This window comes from Amia ocellicauda, chromosome 3, assembly GCF_036373705.1.
Source record: "Amia ocellicauda isolate fAmiCal2 chromosome 3, fAmiCal2.hap1, whole genome shotgun sequence".
In the NCBI taxonomy this organism is placed as follows: domain Eukaryota; kingdom Metazoa; phylum Chordata; class Actinopteri; order Amiiformes; family Amiidae; genus Amia; species Amia ocellicauda.
Window position 1 is genome coordinate 8,330,714 of NC_089852.1, and position 17,993 is coordinate 8,348,706.

The 17,993-nt window shown below is 34.5% G+C and overlaps 1 protein-coding gene and 1 long non-coding RNA gene across 11 annotated transcripts in view; one reads left to right on the forward strand and one right to left on the reverse strand.

The window, feature by feature from the left end:
* Window positions 1-7,110, forward strand: part of LOC136735695 (uncharacterized) — an 85,274-nt gene extending 78,164 nt beyond the window's left edge. Inside the window, exons 3-5 of the long non-coding RNA XR_010811232.1 lie at window positions 3,625-3,694; window positions 5,095-5,275; window positions 5,669-7,110. This is a non-coding gene — a long non-coding RNA (uncharacterized LOC136735695). The remainder of the gene's footprint in view (window positions 1-3,624; window positions 3,695-5,094; window positions 5,276-5,668) is intronic.
* foxp1b (forkhead box P1b) overlaps window positions 3,624-17,993 on the reverse strand; it is a 179,232-nt gene continuing 164,862 nt past the window's right edge. For 9 of the 10 annotated variants that reach the window (XM_066698039.1, XM_066698035.1, XM_066698036.1 and 6 more), the window contains 8 exons: window positions 17,752-17,835; window positions 13,350-13,551; window positions 13,026-13,102; window positions 12,235-12,336; window positions 10,702-10,823; window positions 9,545-9,614; window positions 8,588-8,754; window positions 3,624-5,259 (listed from right to left, as the gene is read on the reverse strand). In XM_066698039.1, the coding sequence (XP_066554136.1) occupies window positions 5,115-5,259; window positions 8,588-8,754; window positions 9,545-9,614; window positions 10,702-10,823; window positions 12,235-12,336; window positions 13,026-13,102; window positions 13,350-13,551; window positions 17,752-17,835 (969 nt within the window). In that variant the 3' untranslated portion in view covers window positions 3,624-5,114. The remainder of the gene's footprint in view (window positions 5,260-8,587; window positions 8,755-9,544; window positions 9,615-10,701; window positions 10,824-12,234; window positions 12,337-13,025; window positions 13,103-13,349; window positions 13,552-17,751; window positions 17,836-17,993) is intronic. The other variant, XM_066698041.1, reaches the window with a different exon arrangement.

Here is a 17,993-nt window from a genome sequence, read left to right on the forward strand (position 1 = left end):
CTCTTGAGCAAAAGGCTTTCTTGGCATCCACAGAAATCAAAATCATAATCAACACTGTATACCTTATACTTATGTACAACCCAGTTTGTACCCTTAATTATTGAAGCTATTTTTTAAAAGGTTTTTTTATTTATTTTTTTACAACATACATAAACATATCTTTTCATGATGGAGGGCAAAAGGTCTATTTAAGTCTTTACATCAGCACCAGCCTGTGGCCAAAAAATTGCATGAATACATAATGAAATTCTCAAAATGTTTACAAAATCCGGTATCAGAATGCCTAATTGAAACTATCTTTACAAGTAACTTACATTTGAAACAGTGTATGGATTGTACAAATCATTAAAAATATTACTGGAGTAACTGGCTTAATACATAATCTCTATAATTACATGCTTTTCAATATGTTCTCTTTTTTTTCAAATCACTGTCTTTATATGAACCCTAAAAAAGAAAGGAACAGATCCCCTAGTATTGCTAGCATAATTCCCTCTTTCTCTCACCACCCGCTTACATCACTGAAGTACTTTGCCATCTGTATAAACTGTTAAGACACCTAGATCTAGGTGTATTATAGCTGCCTCTGTATACATAAAAATAAAAGGCATTTTCACAACTACAATGTGTTTCTTACTGTAAATTATATAAATAACAGCTTCAGCAAACAATGTGAACAACCAGCATTTTATTGCATTTTAGAATGCTTTAGTCAGTTATCAGGACTGACTGTACAACATTTTTTAACTGTCTGTGTCAACAGACATGGAATGATGGCATTACAAACTGGTGTAAGGAATGAGTTTCTTTTATGCCTTAACAGAAATACACCTGGTAGCACAAACATCGAAGCACCATGTTACCTCCATGACTTTAAGTGTACCTTTTCTTAAACCAGGGATTTATGGATGAAATGGGCCATGTTATGTAGGCAAAATGGGTTGTAAAATGATACGTCTGAGGCACATCTGATGTGACATATATATATATATATATATATATATATATATATATATATATATATATATATATATAAAAAAATATATTATTTTTTTGCGGGCATTTTCCTTTAGAAAATTTGATATTGTACAGTTAAGAATATCAAGAAAATAGTTACCTGACCTTTACAGGCAGTTGAATGGATAATTACTTGACTTTATGACCTGTGTGCTCAACATAATTCTACCTGCTGTGCTTGATTTTACCTACTGTTCGAAAGGAAGAACCCAATAGTGTCTGCTTTATCAATTTTCTCAACAAGTAAGGCCGTGACTCTCATTCCTGACAGCTATTTTGACTGATAGATGATATGAATGCTTTTCTTTTGAAAGAAAAAAAAGGCATGTAACAAATATTCTTTACATCTTGGCACCTTGTAAAGTTTTTTTTTTTTTTTTTTTTTAATTTGTTTTATACAAAAGATCATTTGACTGACACTCCCCAATGCTATAACTGGTCACACAAATTTTTCTTCTGTGACCCTGGAATTAATCATGCAAAATATTTCCTTAAAGAACAGGAAACACATCTGCCCTTTTTGCAGTAGTTTGAGCCTTTTAGACATCCACAAAAGGCAGTGGTTGGACCATCATAAGGCGGGAAGTATCAAAAACAGCTTAACACAAACAGAAAATCTGTACAAAATGCTTCGGTCAATGATAACAGAGAAAAGTCTGTCTCGTATGTTACAGTTTTAAAGCAAAAATAAGGGATATACCCTACTCCCTCACCCCAGATGTCAGCTCGTATCCATTTCTCTTAAAGCAAAGATTACTAAGTAAAATACATGTGCAGCACATTCTGCTATTTCCAATACATACAGTAGTTTTTTTTCATAGCTATTTTAATATAGTTAATACAAAGCAGGTGCATTAAAGCAAACATTTGAACACAGATGTACTTTTATCAGTAAAAGGAACAGGAAAATAAACCAAAAAGACAAAAGGCTTATACTGACAGATTTATGTACAACCTAAAAAGCCCACCCAACAGAAGCATCTGTATCTGTAAATAGGTGGACGTAGAAAATAAGACAAAATTAAACAAAACATGGTGACATTTTCTTCATGGAAGGCCTGAGGTTTGGGTTGGTTTTGCTAAAAGGCTGTGAAACCCTTGAGATAAACACAAGCTCTATTTTTTTTTTCTTTTTTCTCTTTGCTACAGTCTTTAGACTAAGCATGCAAGACATACAACTAAGTGCAACTGAGTGAAATGTATTTTTTATTTAATCATTCCCTAAAGGTTTGAACTGAGGTATGCGTACTAACAGTTTTCTCATGCTGTTATCTTTAGTCATGTCTAGCTACACATGCTGAGAATGTCCTAATCTACCAGCTTTCCCCCTTTAAAAATGCCGAGTTAACCAGCAAACCACTCAGTTTGGATGTGTAGAGATCACTTCTCACGATCCCATCTGGCTACTGCCTGCACGTCATGAAGCTGCCTGGATACCATATAAAATACATTTTTAAAAGACCACAGATTGCCCTTTTTAATGAAAGCATGGTAAAGCTTAAAAATAACTGCCATAAAGTACCTTGTACCCAGCTTATGAGTTGACAGGAGTGTTTTTTTTTTAATATAAAAAAAATAGGTTGACAAACTAAACACAATCACAGAGCTTTGCCAAGGTTAACAAAGAACAATAAATCTTCCCAGCACACAGAGCGATACCGGTCCTCAAAACAAAAGTGGCATACAATCTTTTAAATGTCACAAATCATATAACGTATAATATGCATAAAACAGAATTCATTGTGTGGTCCAGTTAATTTATAGAATTGTTCACATTGTTCTCTGCAAAAGCATTTCCTGTTTACATATTCATTCTTTTAATCACTATCCTCGTTGTACAGTTTACCTTGCGCAGATGGAATGCTCCCTTTTCATTGGCCCAAAGACATTGTTCCCTTGTTTGGTCTTATTTGTTTCAACACCACCAAACCTCCCTCACCCCCCCTTGCTTTTTTCCCCATTTTGGTCACTGCAAAGACATGCAGGTCACCTTTGGCTTAAATGTTAACTATAATCTAATAACTCGAGGAGCTTTCATTTTTGCTACAGGCTAGATAAAAAGTTCAAAGTTGGTATTTCCCCCATCTTCCCCCTTTCACCTCTATTGTCAAATAAGAGGATATTTGGCCTTGTCTGATAAAGCATGAAACAGAGAACATCATTTACTTTGCAGTTTATCTTTGGTAATCACAGAACAAGACAGATCGGACAAACAAAACAAAACAGAAACCAAAAAGAAACATCTAAAAGCATCAATAACTAAAAAGTAAAACCAATAACATCCATAATAAATAAAACTTACAAAAGTGGTTGGTTGCAGTCTTACAATTAAAGTTTTCGGTGATAAACTTGTACAAACGTTTGATTTCAGATTAAGATTTTTTTTTTCTTTCAATACACCTGTTTCAGGAGAAGACTCCAGGATCTTAGCATTCTTGCATTACACTTCCCACAACTGGTGTGGATACTGGCTTGCGTAGGAACACTAAATAAAAACATAACCCGCAGCACAGTATTTATACAGGAACAATTACACTAATACTTTTATGTTACTGGATTTAGCTACCATTATCCCCTCAATATGACAAGCCTGTTCTATTTAAACAGATTTATCTCCAGAGCAGTGTTGAATGAAGCTGCAATGAAATGCTGAACGACTCTGATATGATGAGCAGAGGTGAGTTCTTTCCTCTAACCTTTCCCAGCAAGGATAAAGCTCATTAAAGCGATATAGCTTCACACTTTCTGAATCAAAGTGGTTTAACGGGACGATTTGGCAGTTTAAATACTAGGAAGATTTAATGAACTTAAAATTATCAGACTGCATGGATGTGTCGAACCCTATCTGTATTCGAATTTCACCCCCCCCCCCCTAAATTTTATGTTCAAAGTAGTTCAACAAGAGTGGAAAATATCTGATGCATAATTCAGGTTTTCAATGACAGCATTATTAATAGTTAACCATTAACACCTATAAAGGGTATTTTGCATGTACTTAGATAATTTCTGTTAAATGGTCTATGTGGGTAAGTGTTCAGTCATTCTTACACTGCTGTGAGGAGCAAGTCTGTTTTGTTTATTTATTTTATTTTTTATTTTTAATAATCCCTGCATGATTTCTCTGTCATTCATTCCCATTTTAAACTAAACTTCATCGATGCGTAGATTGAACCTTCATTATGAGTAGTGCATTACTGCTGGACTTCACAATTTTGGGGGTGGGCTACATTTGGCAACAAGCAGAAGTGAATGGGCTGCTGTGACTAGACAATACACGATGGCATGAGTTTGCATTTTGAAGCACATGGAATAAATGACAGAAAAATACTACTTGGTATTTGACATTCTGCTTCATGTACAAAAAAACAAAACAAAACAAAACAAAAAAAACATATAAACATTCATCATCAAGTGCTGACCATCTGAAGCCTCTATGAGGCCAAGTCCTTATGTTCAGGAGTTTGGTCAGAGTTTAAAAAAAGTGTTGTTTAAAAGAGAAGCGAACAGCAATGAATGAGAAAGGAAAAAAATATATCTATAGTTTTTCCCCCTTGAAAGACCCTCCCTAACCTTAATGAAAGCAAAACAATGTGGATTAAAGGCAGTGATACTTAACTCAATCCACACACAGCACTGTGCAAATCAAATGTCCATCAGAATCTCTTTAGTTTCCGGGCAAAAGTTCAACCTGCAGTGTGAAGTCCATGCTCAGTTAATGTGGCTTTATTATTTATGTTAGCAGGATTGCAGTCTGTTGTCTGCGGCAGTGTGTGTGTACAGCATCACCAGTTCAGTAACACAACACTGACGATTTAGAGAAGAAAAGTCCCAAAGTACCAAACAAGTCCATCTGATGCATGTTGAGTAAAAATTGTTTTTGTTTTTTTCCTTTTAAACAAAAAAAGTAGAAATAAATCAAAAATACTCCCAAATGGGAAATTTTGTTATATTTAATGGCACTAAAAGTCAATTCAAACATTTTATAGCTGTCAACTATGGACTGAAAATCCAGCCTTTTTCTCTGGAAAGGTTTCACAGATGATTTGTATTAGTTCTGCCCATCTTCTTCTTTCTCAGGATTATATGGGAAGACAAACCTATGGCATGTCATCATTCCCAGGGTCATCATCATAATCTCTGTCATGGTCAAAATCTGGACTGTGGTTGGCTGTTGTCACGAGGGACAAGGGACCGTCGTGATCTTCTGGATCCAGTGGCTCTTCTTTAACATTGATATGATGCCTACAAAAATAAACAGGTCAGTTTCATTATTTCAAGCCTACTTCAGAAGAAAACAAAACAAAACACACACACACATTATATATATATATATATATATATATATATATATATATATATATATATATATATATATATATATATATATATATATATAATCTAGGCATGTATATATACATACTTGCCTGAGATGAAAATAAGTTAAATACAATCTATTGTGCCTTCACCCTGTGTATTGTAGGTTTTATTTTTCAAAATAGCAGATATGGTATTTCCTTAAAATTGATAAATGGGAAAGATTAACAGTGTGAAAAAAAATAAATTAAAATAGACTGCACAGAGCAAGCTGGCTGTTTGTCAGGCACCTTGTGGTGTCTGATCATGGCTCACTGTGTGTTCTGCTTTATTCTAGTTAACATGCAGAACCTGTGAGCCCAGTCTCCAGAGGACGACCCCAAGCGAGCTTCTATCATTAATCAACTTCAAGCAAACACAGCGACGAGACACCATGATACATGTTTTAAACTCCAAATTAATGCATATTTTTACAAAGTGTCAATAAGGGAAGAAAAGCCCTGCCAGGAAACACAAGCAGAGAGGAAAAAGGCCCGCTCAACACAACATTGTGATAAGAAACCAGAGCCCTTATGAGAATAATAACACTGTCAGTTGTAAACAAGGCAAAACATGAACCCCAGCCCACAGCCTGGGCAAAGGATGCACTAAAGAGATGAGATCTGCCAAATTTCTCATTATGGAAACAGCACATGCATAACCCATTGGGGAATGCGGGTTGACTGTAGAGAAAAAAAACGAAACTTTTAAGTGTTTGAAAAAAAAAAATGCAGCTTGCAAATCAGAATTATATACCTTGCTTCCATAGGTTAGGTTTAGTTAATCATCCTTTGGTAATTACAGGGAGGAATGATTTAATGTGAACACAAATGTAATGAAAACAAACTATGTAAACTATGGAGCATATGCAGTATGATCAATATTATTACATTTTCTTTATGGATACTAGGTTCTGCTGAGCAGATATGTATTGCTGTAATACAACAAAAACAAACAAACAAACCAAAAAAATAGCCCTTATATTGGTTTTAGATCATCAAAGTAATTCCACAACCGTCATTGCCTGAGGTCTGAATCCTTTGCTGGAGGGCAAACATAAAATTGTTGTTATTATGCTACTGAACTACATGCTGTTCTTACATTAATTCTGCTTGTAATTAGTTGAGGGCACCTGATTAGTAACCGACTATCAGGGGAGGTACTATAGTTCCCTAATTATTATTACCAGTTACAAAATAACATTTGTTTAATCAGATGGTTTTATACTTTTGCAATACAAATAACTTCTTTTCTTCTTTTTTAACTGTGTCTTCAAAAAGCACCAGGGTTGCTGAAGGGGTTACCCATAAACACTTGCTTTCAGAAGACATTTCCTTTCGTACATTTCAGGAATTCCTTTGTTTCCCCCACTATGGGAAGAAAGGGGGTTTTAATAAACCTGAAAGTTGTTTGAAGGCATTGTGCTTCAGTGGTGCACACAGCGTGAAGTAGTTTGCTTTGTGGCTACCTTCAGAGCATATCAGGATGAAAGTACAATGTCCCCAAGTTGTAATTATGCAGTTGCAAGTATACACTGCACTGTTTCTATGGGAAACAAATATGTGCTTCACAGCTTCTGATGTTCAACTTATCAATGAATTCATTTTTTCTACTTTAAATGTTTTGAAGACAAAACATGATGGTGTTCACTAGTTCATAAATAGTATTTAAAGGCATACAATAAACAAAAGAAAACATGACAAAACATTACAAAAAAACGAATAAACATGTCTAAAATGACGCTGAATCTTTGGATGCTACATGTTTTCACAATGTATATCCTTAATTGTTGCCTCTCACCTGCAAGTTGGTGTTATTAAAAACAAATTAAAAAAATCTCAACATTGGCCAAATACTGTGGTGTTAATGAACTAATAGTATAGAGTACAAATTCCATGCATTTGTGAATGAACTGTAGATGGCCTAGTAATAAAAATGTCATCACAAAAGCCTTTTCCATCAGATTTTAAAACACCAAAAGCAATGTATGGCAATTAATTGTTAACTGAAAATATGGCTACAGTGATCACAAGCTCTATACCCACCGTATTAAACAACATCCAACAAATAGATAATTACCAAAAGGAAATTACAGTTCTGTCACTTTTAATTATACTTTCAGAGTCTAACTTTGTCAATCACCCCATAAACAGAGAGAGAGGACGCCCGTGGGCCAGCACTCCCATCCTGCCTTTCCCTTTCCTGTGCTAAAGCACTGCCCTAAGCACTATTCACAATTACTAGGGATGGCAAATTCTTAGAGAAAGACAGAGGTTCATTATTCTGACTTTTGCATTTAAAAGCTCATTAATTTCTATTTTTTTCCCTGATATTGCATACAGTGATCTATAAATCTTTCAGCATTTCACATCAGCTGACAGTAACATCTGGAAATGATCCTGTCTGCAGCATATTATTTTAAGCTTCCACCAACTTTGCAGACACTCCTATACAACACGTGTAGAGGGAGCTGTGGTTTTCAGACCTAACCACAGCTTTCCTACATGGAAAACACTGCAATGGAAAACTGGGATGCTTCTGAGGTTTTGTTTGTCTTTATTAAAGAGAAAATATTGAAAAGTATAAAAATCTGCATAGTGCTTGCCATAGTATACCCACAAACTACTGTATATCTTTTGTCAAACCATTTCAATGAGCAATAGTGTTGTCCAGAACTGGTGGCTTTTTGCTGTAAACTCTGAGATTAACTCACTGCAGTAAAACCAGTCCCAATTTTTTTTCCTCAGCTGCTTGACTTGGTATCCAGCCATAAGGTGGAGTTTCCTTTTGCAGGGATAAGAATTTAAGTTTTTCTAAAGATTACACTGTTTGCCATTTCATTAGCATATATATTTAAATTAAATAATCATATGCAATGTTGCAAATATAAAATTTATTATAAATAAATAATGTATTATTATGAATACTAATAACCTATTTTTATGTACTACCTTCCAAGAGGGATGTGAGTTACAGAAAGATTTGTTTCAGTGCACCAACGTGTATATATTTCTCAATATTTAAATGTTCTCTGTAGAAACAGAAAAATTAATCATGTAAGTACAGTATATTGCACATTCAACAGAAAGGTATAAATACTGAATGTTATATGAAGTGTACATTCTCTCCCTGTTTTAAGAAGGCTCTGATCACTAAATGGGGAAACAGTTATGTTAAGGTTTAGGTCCATGTGTAAAATTGTTTTGCTCATACTCACATAGCTTGCAAAGGAGAGCGTCCTGGGCTGCTGTCACTGCCATTGCTATTTGCATGCTCCATTGCACCGTTTACCTCCTCTCGTATAGCATTAGCTAGGGAGTTCAGAGTGGGACTTCCGATGGAAGCTGTAGTGTATAGAGGTATGCTATTTTCTGCCATTGAAGCCTGCAAAGCATTGATAGAAAAAAACTGACAAAACAAATTTGGAAAGCATTCCAGAAGCTGAATCAATGTCAAAAGCCAAAAGGCAGTAAAATAAACATCGTATCATAATAAAGAAAATAGACATTGGTAAGGTTATTTGTAAACTTAAAAATGTTTAAGTCAGTGGAGAAATATGCACAGAAAAGTCACGTACGCCAAACATTAAATGTTGTTCTAATGTGGTACAACAATGGCCTTCTGAATCTAAAAACATTCAGCCAGACCAGAGATTCAGAAACCCGTAGTGTAGTTCCTCCAGCATGCAATAGTGTTCATCTCAAAAGCACATTAAAATATCCATCAAAATATTAAGGACATTATTCAAAATGCTTCAAGTGTTCTGTATTGGTATTGCATTTTTTAAATTGGTAATTGTTTTATATGCAATGAAAAGTATGTTTGCTGTAAAATGTATGTTGGCCCTATAGTTCATATTGTGGCGGTGTGTGATATTTTAATACCACAAATAGCCAAGCCACAGTGTGAAAGGTTAGGGAACCACTGAACCAGACAAAACAAGATTTAAACGTGTCCACCAGCCCCAAGAAATAATGTTAATAGTAAATAGGCTGTATTTTATCATTGCTTTCCTATGTTAATGTGATAAATATAGATTTACATGTGGCTATGTAGTTTTTTTGTTTTCATGTCACGTGCTGGAAATTTACCACTTTTTTTTTTTTTTTTTTTTTTTTTAATTGTGCATACAAAATAAAACATCTAATGCGAAAGATCAATATACTGGTCTCACCTGAAAAGCAGCAGTGAGTGAGGTGCCATAACCGAGACTGGTCTGTATATTTTTCACAAGCGCTGGGCTACTGGAAAGGAGAAAAATAATGAGATTTCTACATAATTTTAAGCAAGGTGTTATTATACAAATGATAATTAAATACAGTAAGTTCTACTTAGTATAATTCCAAAAAGTAATATATCAAACACAGTTTTAAATAAACCCAATTTAATTATTTTAATGAAGTCTTTAGGACTTAATGCATATTGTTTTAATTCAAGGTGGCTAATTTGAATATAAAGGTTAACATCACACCTATTTTTCCTAAAATCTAATTTAAGCAGGGTTTCATGGTTTTAAATTGTTACTAAGCATAATGCATAATATAGTTTGTAGCAAGAACAATTATTTTTGGCCAGATGGAGTTTGAAATTGTAGCGTAAACATTTATTTGTCTTTATTTTCACTAGGAACGAAAACTGTGAATGAAAACAAATGACTAAATAACAAAAAAAAAAAAAAGTCCAATATCAGGTTCAGATGACACATTGAGATGACATGATAACATGAAAGCAGTGCATGCAACATGGCACAACATCCTGCTGGTTTAAAGAAAGATGCAAAGCCAAGCGAAAGTGCTTACTGTACAAATAGCTCATCAAAGTTTTCATCAGCGTAGTATTTCCGAGGACGGCCTCGCTGAATGTGGCGGCCGCGTTTAAACTCTTCATCATCAACAGTCCAAAAGGACCCAAACTCATCCTCTACTCTGATAAAGCACTTATGAAGTGAAAGGTTTGTGCGTATTGCACCCTGGCACAGACACAGCAGCCAACACAAATGCGGTGATCACAAAACAAACGGACGAAGGGAGCAGGAGACGCACATTAAACAAAGGGGGAAGGTGAGGTGAAAGGGGGGAAAAATAAAAATGCAAATAAGCATAAGCACATGAGGGTTAATATGCATCATCTAGAAAGCTAAAAGCATGTGATGCAGTGCACACCAAAGCAAGCAGGGGCAGGGCATACAAACAATGAGATGTAATGCGTTTTTCCTATTCCCAAAATTTCAAACCAGTAGCAGTAACATTCTTGATTCATCACCTTTCGATGCCAAAATGCCTCCCATTGTCAGCCAAGCTATGCTATAGAGTTCAAACATGGTGGACGTACCCACTGATCTTTTGAGGCCTTCGCTTTTGGAACTCTAGTTCATCCACTGTCCACACAGCCCCCTTTACGTTTTCTACTCGCACAAAACACTTGTGAAGACTAAGATTATGCCGGACTGCATTCTGCAGCAGGTATAAAAGAAGAGAAGATTTCTATGAGAAACACTGTCCAACATGAGAAGTTCAATATATTAAGTAGAGAAATAACAGTCAAAGGGAAAAAGAAAACATGCATGAAATTTAAAGTGAGGTTTTATTATCAAAGACTTATTAAATGAACATCAAAATAACTGCTACATTAAAGTTTAATACAATATTTACTGGTACTTTTAAAAAGAAGAGTTCATTTTCAGTTACCTGCTATGTATGCCTTGTACTTTCATACAAGTGGGATATATTTGGTGATTAAACATATCTATCTAACTACCTATCTATGTATACATACAAAATACAGACATGTCTTAAAATACATTATTTAGTGGAGAAGAATGAGTTATAGACTGCATTCCAACTTGAACAAAGCTTACACTAAGATAAACAGACATTGCTTTTGGCTTGTCTGTACCAGTTATGATTTCACTCCACACTAAACAATAGAGAAAAAGAAAAAAGAAAAAGTCAAGCTATTATGGTTAGTACGTAAATTTGCTTTTCATCATACCATTTGTATGCAGGCTGCTATCCGTAAATAAACTGAACACACATTCATACATTACATTAAAACTCTGTGTGTTTTTGCAGTGCTTTGTGCTTCCATGCTGGACTGAGTCACAGTGGGGAGGTTGCATGTTTATGACTAAAATGTGCCCCTATGGATGGGCTGTCAGCGGTTGGTGGAGCATTTTGTTAAAGAGCAGAATGAATCTACTGAGCTGAGAGTTGTCAGAATCACAGCTGTAGCTCAGAAACAGGAGTGTACAAGCTAACATTTTAACCATACGAAGATAGCTTTCATTGTGTTATTTTAGAAAAGCCTACTACAATGTATCCGTTCCAATTCAGGAAAACATGCATTAGTTCCTATCCTATCAAACTGTTGTATTTACCTTTCTTTAATTTCTTGCTGTTCTGGCATTGGCCTGAGCATAGTTTGATTTAAAGCTCTGTACATTACTTTTATTTCCAAACTGAAATGATTTTATGTTTCAAATAAATGTTAATCAGTGTTCCTGATATATTTTAATTTAGTATTTTTAATGTATTACATTTGCTGTTGTTTAGTGAACACATGGCAAATGCAATTAATATTTTTAAATAGAGAGAAAACATCAGGTAAGCATAGTTATGGAGGTGTTTATTGTAGGAGTAGCATGAATAACTCCTTTTGTATGAAACAACTGTGGTCAAGGTTAACACTAAACACATCTAAAATGGCATGCATCTAGCATTTTAATTACAAGTTTGGATTTTAATTCACATTTAGCAAATGTGTTTTTCAATCAATAATGTTTGCATAAAATGAAAAAAAAAAAATGGGTCCTGTCCTGCAGACTTTATTAATGCACAGTGTAATAAAATGAAATTCAAGAATTACCTTCCACGTCGCCGCATTACGCCTGAAATATGCAAACATTCGTGTGAACCAGTTGTAGATTTCATTTAGTGTTAGCTGCTTTTCTGGAGATTCAAGAATTGCCTGAGAAGAAAGAAAATGGGGGGTAAAAAAAGGAACTGCGTTATAATTTATGTACAAAATGTACAAAAACATGTCAATATTGTTAATGATAGTCTGAGAATTTCAGTCTGTTCCACGTTACAAAAAAAACAACAACATAAGAGTCATGTATATTCCCTGTTTTGCTTGCTTACCAAATGCTTCAATTTCTCAGTAATACTAAGCAGATTTAAATACATCTTACATTTTTTCTCCTTAATGAAGAAAACCTAAAACATTTCACAAGCAGATTAAAGCACAATAATTATTTAGAGCTCAGATTCATTCAAGAGATCAGAGATTACTGCAGCTTGTGATAATTGACTTGCCATCTTTAAACAGGTTCATTTTCACTGTTGTGTGAAATGAATTTCATAATAATCACATTCTATTGTAATGCTTAATCAAAAGCAATTGTTATATATTGCAATTTTAAAGTCCTGGTTACATTCCTTTGCTCATTTGGAGATGGTGGAAGCTTCTTTAATCCACTGTTGTTTGTCAAAATTGTATTTGAAATTTTACAATGAAAGAAAGTGAAAATAAGCAGTTAACTGCTCAACATACCAAAGGACATGCAACTAGTATTCTGCTGTGATGGAATAAAAACCGTACACAATTCTGGGTTAGATATGAAAAGTATGAGGGGAAAAAAAAAAAGTTTTTCTTACCTGCCTTATTAACGAAGCATACGTAAATGGAGGTCTTACTTCTGCGTTCATGTAAAACTCTTTGTTCTGGACAATATCTGTTAACAGTCATCACAAATACAATTTTAACAACAGCATAAATAAGACAAATATTTAGAAAAGAAAATATCTGGGTTGTGTTTCTTTTCTGCCAGAAGAGTATAAAAAACAAGCATTAGAGAACATTTTCAGAATGAAGGCCAGTGTCAAAAGAATTATGTTTCAAATGTAAGATCTCTTTAATTTAGGCTTGGGCATTGTTTGCGTAAACAGATGTTACAACACAATAAAGTGAAATGGTCTAACCTGGGGAAATTGGCATATTGTATTTCTCGGAATACCGCCTTCGGATTGGTCCCACGCTGTGCATGTTGTTCTGGGTGATTACGGATGGTCCCTGGTTGATGGGCGTAAGTGGGGCAGTGGGTGTAGTTGGCGTCTGAGGTAAGCTCTGTGTAGAAGCTTCCGAAGCCGTCTTGGAGAGCGTAACATTGGATACGAGATTTAACTGAAAATAACAATGACTTTATTTGTAAACTGAAAACATGTTATGTTCAGCAATTCAATGTCTCGGCCAATAACGTAGAACTATTCAATTTTCACTGTTTGGATTCTCACATCCTTCAGTACTGTAAATTCTGAAAGTATTGTTTACAAACGACCTATTTGTTTCATAAGCATTTGCAATCCCCCTGTAAAGTGTTTTGTTTGGCCAAATCGGCTGTGTCATTCCTGTCGCAGATTGCACAGATTTGATTAATTTCCTTTTTGGATATGCCTGTATTTTAGCTCATGCGGACAGATCAGATCTTTTTAGTCCTTGGTGTTTGGTACAGTAGAGACTGGAAATGAGAAAGGAGAAGAGCAAAGAAAGGGAAAGCTTTAACAGGCTTGACAAATGACAGTGTGATTCACACCTACCGCTGGGCTGCCACTAATAAGCTACAGAGGAAGCAGCCAATCTCAGCTAATTACAAGATGAAATTGTATTGTAAGGACTCTAATTAGGAGATGCTTACAGAGGTGATCTAATGATTAAATGCTGTATCTGAATGACCCCATCATCGGTCTACGATGGTGATGTCTGGAATATTTGGTTGAAAGAGGTTTTTTTTTTCAAGGGGAAGAGGCAGAATATTAGTAATAATGGCTACAAGGTAAACTAATTAAACAAAGCGCTCCAAAAGTATACTATGGCTGCAAGCAGCTGTGGCCATTCCAAACAAAGTGCCAAATCTCCACAGAGAAGCTGCAGTCAAGTGGAAAATTTTTGCCTGACCTCTGCTCCTGCTATTAATTTGCAGGAAAACTAATGACACATATACATATTCCCACAAAATTGTTCTAATTGCTAATTTGCCGAAGGAGCCCCGTTTCCAAATTAAACATGACTTCAGTCAGTGAGGAAAGAAAGAGCAAAACACAGGGAATGTGGGCAGAAGGCGTTTCATCTTTGACAATCATTTGTGAATTGAGCTAACAAATTAATGAAATGTCAACGCTGTCAATTGCTTTGGAGGTATCGGATGTATATATTTTTTTTATAATGGCATCTGTTAAGTCTGTACAGACTGTCTGACAAAAGAGGCCGAGGTCCACAGGTGAAAGTGAATAGCCAGTGTTTAACACCTCACCCTCACCTAGTGCAGCATTCATGGTCACCCAATTACCAGAGCCTTAATATCTACAATGATATCACCTTGGTAAGGAGGTGTTATTCACAACAGGGATAACATTTACCCCCCACTCAGCATCGATTTCAGATTACTGGCATTTTAAAATTAACCTATTGTTTAAAATTCATGTATATACACTTTTTCTTAATTCATCTCTTCGCATACATTTGCAACCAAAAAACATGCATCCTGACACATCTGCAGGACTCTATATGCTAATTTGTTTCAGCCAAACGTGTATAAAAAGGGGGAAAGATTCAAAATTTAAATTGAATTACAAAAAAAAAAAAAAAAAAAAAAAATTGGGTTCTCTACTCCTAACTCCTTATTTTCTTTTGGCCAGACATATTTTGTGTTTCCCATTTTAAATACATGTGCAGGATACAAACAGGGTATCTCGAGCAATGGCACCAGCGTTATTTCAGTAATAAGCAGCCCTTTGTTTCTGTCACACTTTGGGTTCACTCCAATGCAAAGACAGAATGAGACTTCAGACAGAAATTAATTAAATAGTAATTGGTGATCTAATTATACTGGCCTGGACTCTCTGGGCTGCTGAAGAAAAATAAACAAAATCCTCTTCTTAATTATGGATAGGGAAAGGTCAACATACTGACAGGAATGTTTAGCAACAAAAACTCCAAATATTTTATTATTTCTTTTTTAATTATACTTCAGTGCATTTCGAGAGTAGAACAGGCATTCAATTCAAATGGAATGGGACTATAATAATAAAATTACAATTGTTTTGTTTTGTTTTAATAAAATAAGCATGCATCAAAGTCTGGATTCAAGAACTTGCCCATGAGAGACAGCACATCATTTTCTTTTTGCATAATATCGTAATATTTCAAAGTTTCAAGGCCAATGTAGACAAACACAATACTGATTTTAAAGGAAGACTGCAACAATAAGGTCTTTGGCACTTACAAACATTCTTGAATATGTGATCATGTCGGATTTTGCTCTGCAGGATTTCTTTACATAAAACAGGATGAAGAACCAAAGGGCTTCAACGCATTATTCCTATGTACTTATGGTCTGCACACTATAGTAGCTTTTGAAGATTCAGTACAATCCAGATCTGTTAGCCAGCTATCAGCTTTTGGAGCTGGTGTTCGCATTGGCCTCCTCTGGGCAGTCCTTATTTACTGACGTGTGGCAGTTGCTGTATATTATATTAAAACTATATCTGTTTCATGTGTGCATGCATATTGATGGATTCAACTTTAATGTCTCTGTATAAAAAAAACAAAGAAAAAAATGAATGAATAAATAAAGCTTTTCTATGATCTATAGGTATAAGCCATTTCAAAATAGAACACATTATACATTTTGACTGAAGAGATTCAGCCTAATGAAAAAGATCAAAATGTGCTTTGTATCATTAGCTACATGTCTAAATAGTGGATCATAAAAGGCAAACTGTGTTATTTCTATAATGTCTCTTATAAAAATAACTAAAAATAAAATAAACGATGCTGGTTTATTTCTTTAGAAATAAATATATAAATGTTACTAAAAGTGATTCTTTACCACACATTCTGACAGAACCTATTTAAAAAACTGCTATACAGTGAAGAGGTAAAGAATTCAAATTGCTGTCTGCCAACTAAATCACTTTTCATACACAAATGTGATCTTTTTCAAAGGGCTATACATCAGGCCATTTACATAAGCTAATCCAAACAATCAGTGTATTTGACAGTGGCAAACCTCAGACAGACTGCCTATTGTCAGTTTACATCTCACAGCTCTTTATGTTGACTTGTAGCAGTGGTCTTGCTGTCAATAGTTTAACTTGGGCTCTAAATAAATTATTATAGTTGCACTGTGTGGTAGTGTTAGATTTCTTAACAAAAGAAAAGCTGTCTTGAGTACAAATTCAGAAGCCTTTTATTTGTCTGCCAAAATATTCAAGGATATTTATGTGGTTCAGTTGTGTGTTTAATATGTATAGTTTGTTGAAGCTGTCAGGTTAAGAAGGAACTTGTTAAAAATTTGCTGTAATCAATCTGTTTTGAATTATTTGTTTTTGTTTGAATAGGTCATTTGTAGAAGAATGACAAAGCATAATATATGATATTGTGATTAACTAATTTGCTTACTAACTCATTTTGTGAGATAAGGAGATAATCTCTTTATTGCTGAAAATATAAATTCCATTATCTATACACAAAATATCCAGAAATCCAAGAAATATCAGCAGACAAATGATCCTTACTTGATAAATTGAATGTCTTAACTGGAGACATACAAGAATAGTTTTCCTAGATTTGTTGCATCAATGTTTTATAGTGTTCGATCGATATTTTAATACGTCTATACAGTTTTTTTTTTTTCAACAATTAAATGCATTCTAGAATTGTATTTCCATGCATATTATATAATTTTGTTAATCTGTGTAAACACCATTTTTTTCATTAAACTGTTAGGGTATATTGACTAAATTTGCAAGGAACAACTCCTGATTCAGTCATGCTCAATTAATTCGCATATATTGATGCTTAGCAGCAAACACTGCAGGCACTACACCTTTGAGAACCAAATGAAATATTTGAATTGCAAGATACAAGATACAGATTGTGATCTAAATCAATCTGTTGATTTTAGAAAGTGTGTACTTTGAGTATATTGTAAAAACAAATTTGAACTTTTTCAATATATGTGGAGTCAATATGTAAGGTCACCCGAATGCTGGTTCTCGGTTATGATAATGGATTTCAAAATATTATACTTTTTTGTTTGGTTTTGTTTCCGTCCTATAAATTGCATTTAGGGAATTTGATTAGAAAATACAGATGTGGTATATTGAAACACATATTGCACAAATAGTTAAAAAATTACAAAAATGATCAGGAATAAAGTCAGATAAAGATTATCAAGCTGATGGTTTTTGGACCCCCACTAATATAGGATTGGGGTTAATTGCATATATATATACACAGACACACACACACACAATGTATATATGTATTCGTTAGAAAAATACATTTATTTTATGTTTTCCATTTTAAAGTTTGGAAACTTACTGGCTGTGGGGTAGGTTTTGGCTCAGTCGACTTCACGTGTAGATGTGTCATCATAGCTTGCAGCCGCTCTTTGTCTTTAGCAAGCTGTATAAACACAAAATTGAATCCTCATAAAGACCAACAAAAACTAATAATATTGCATGCTAGAATATATTTTTTAATGTTGCATTCAGGTCACTTTGTTCATCTGAATGCTTAATGACATTCATTATGTAGCAGGATCTCTCGTGTTGGGAAATGTT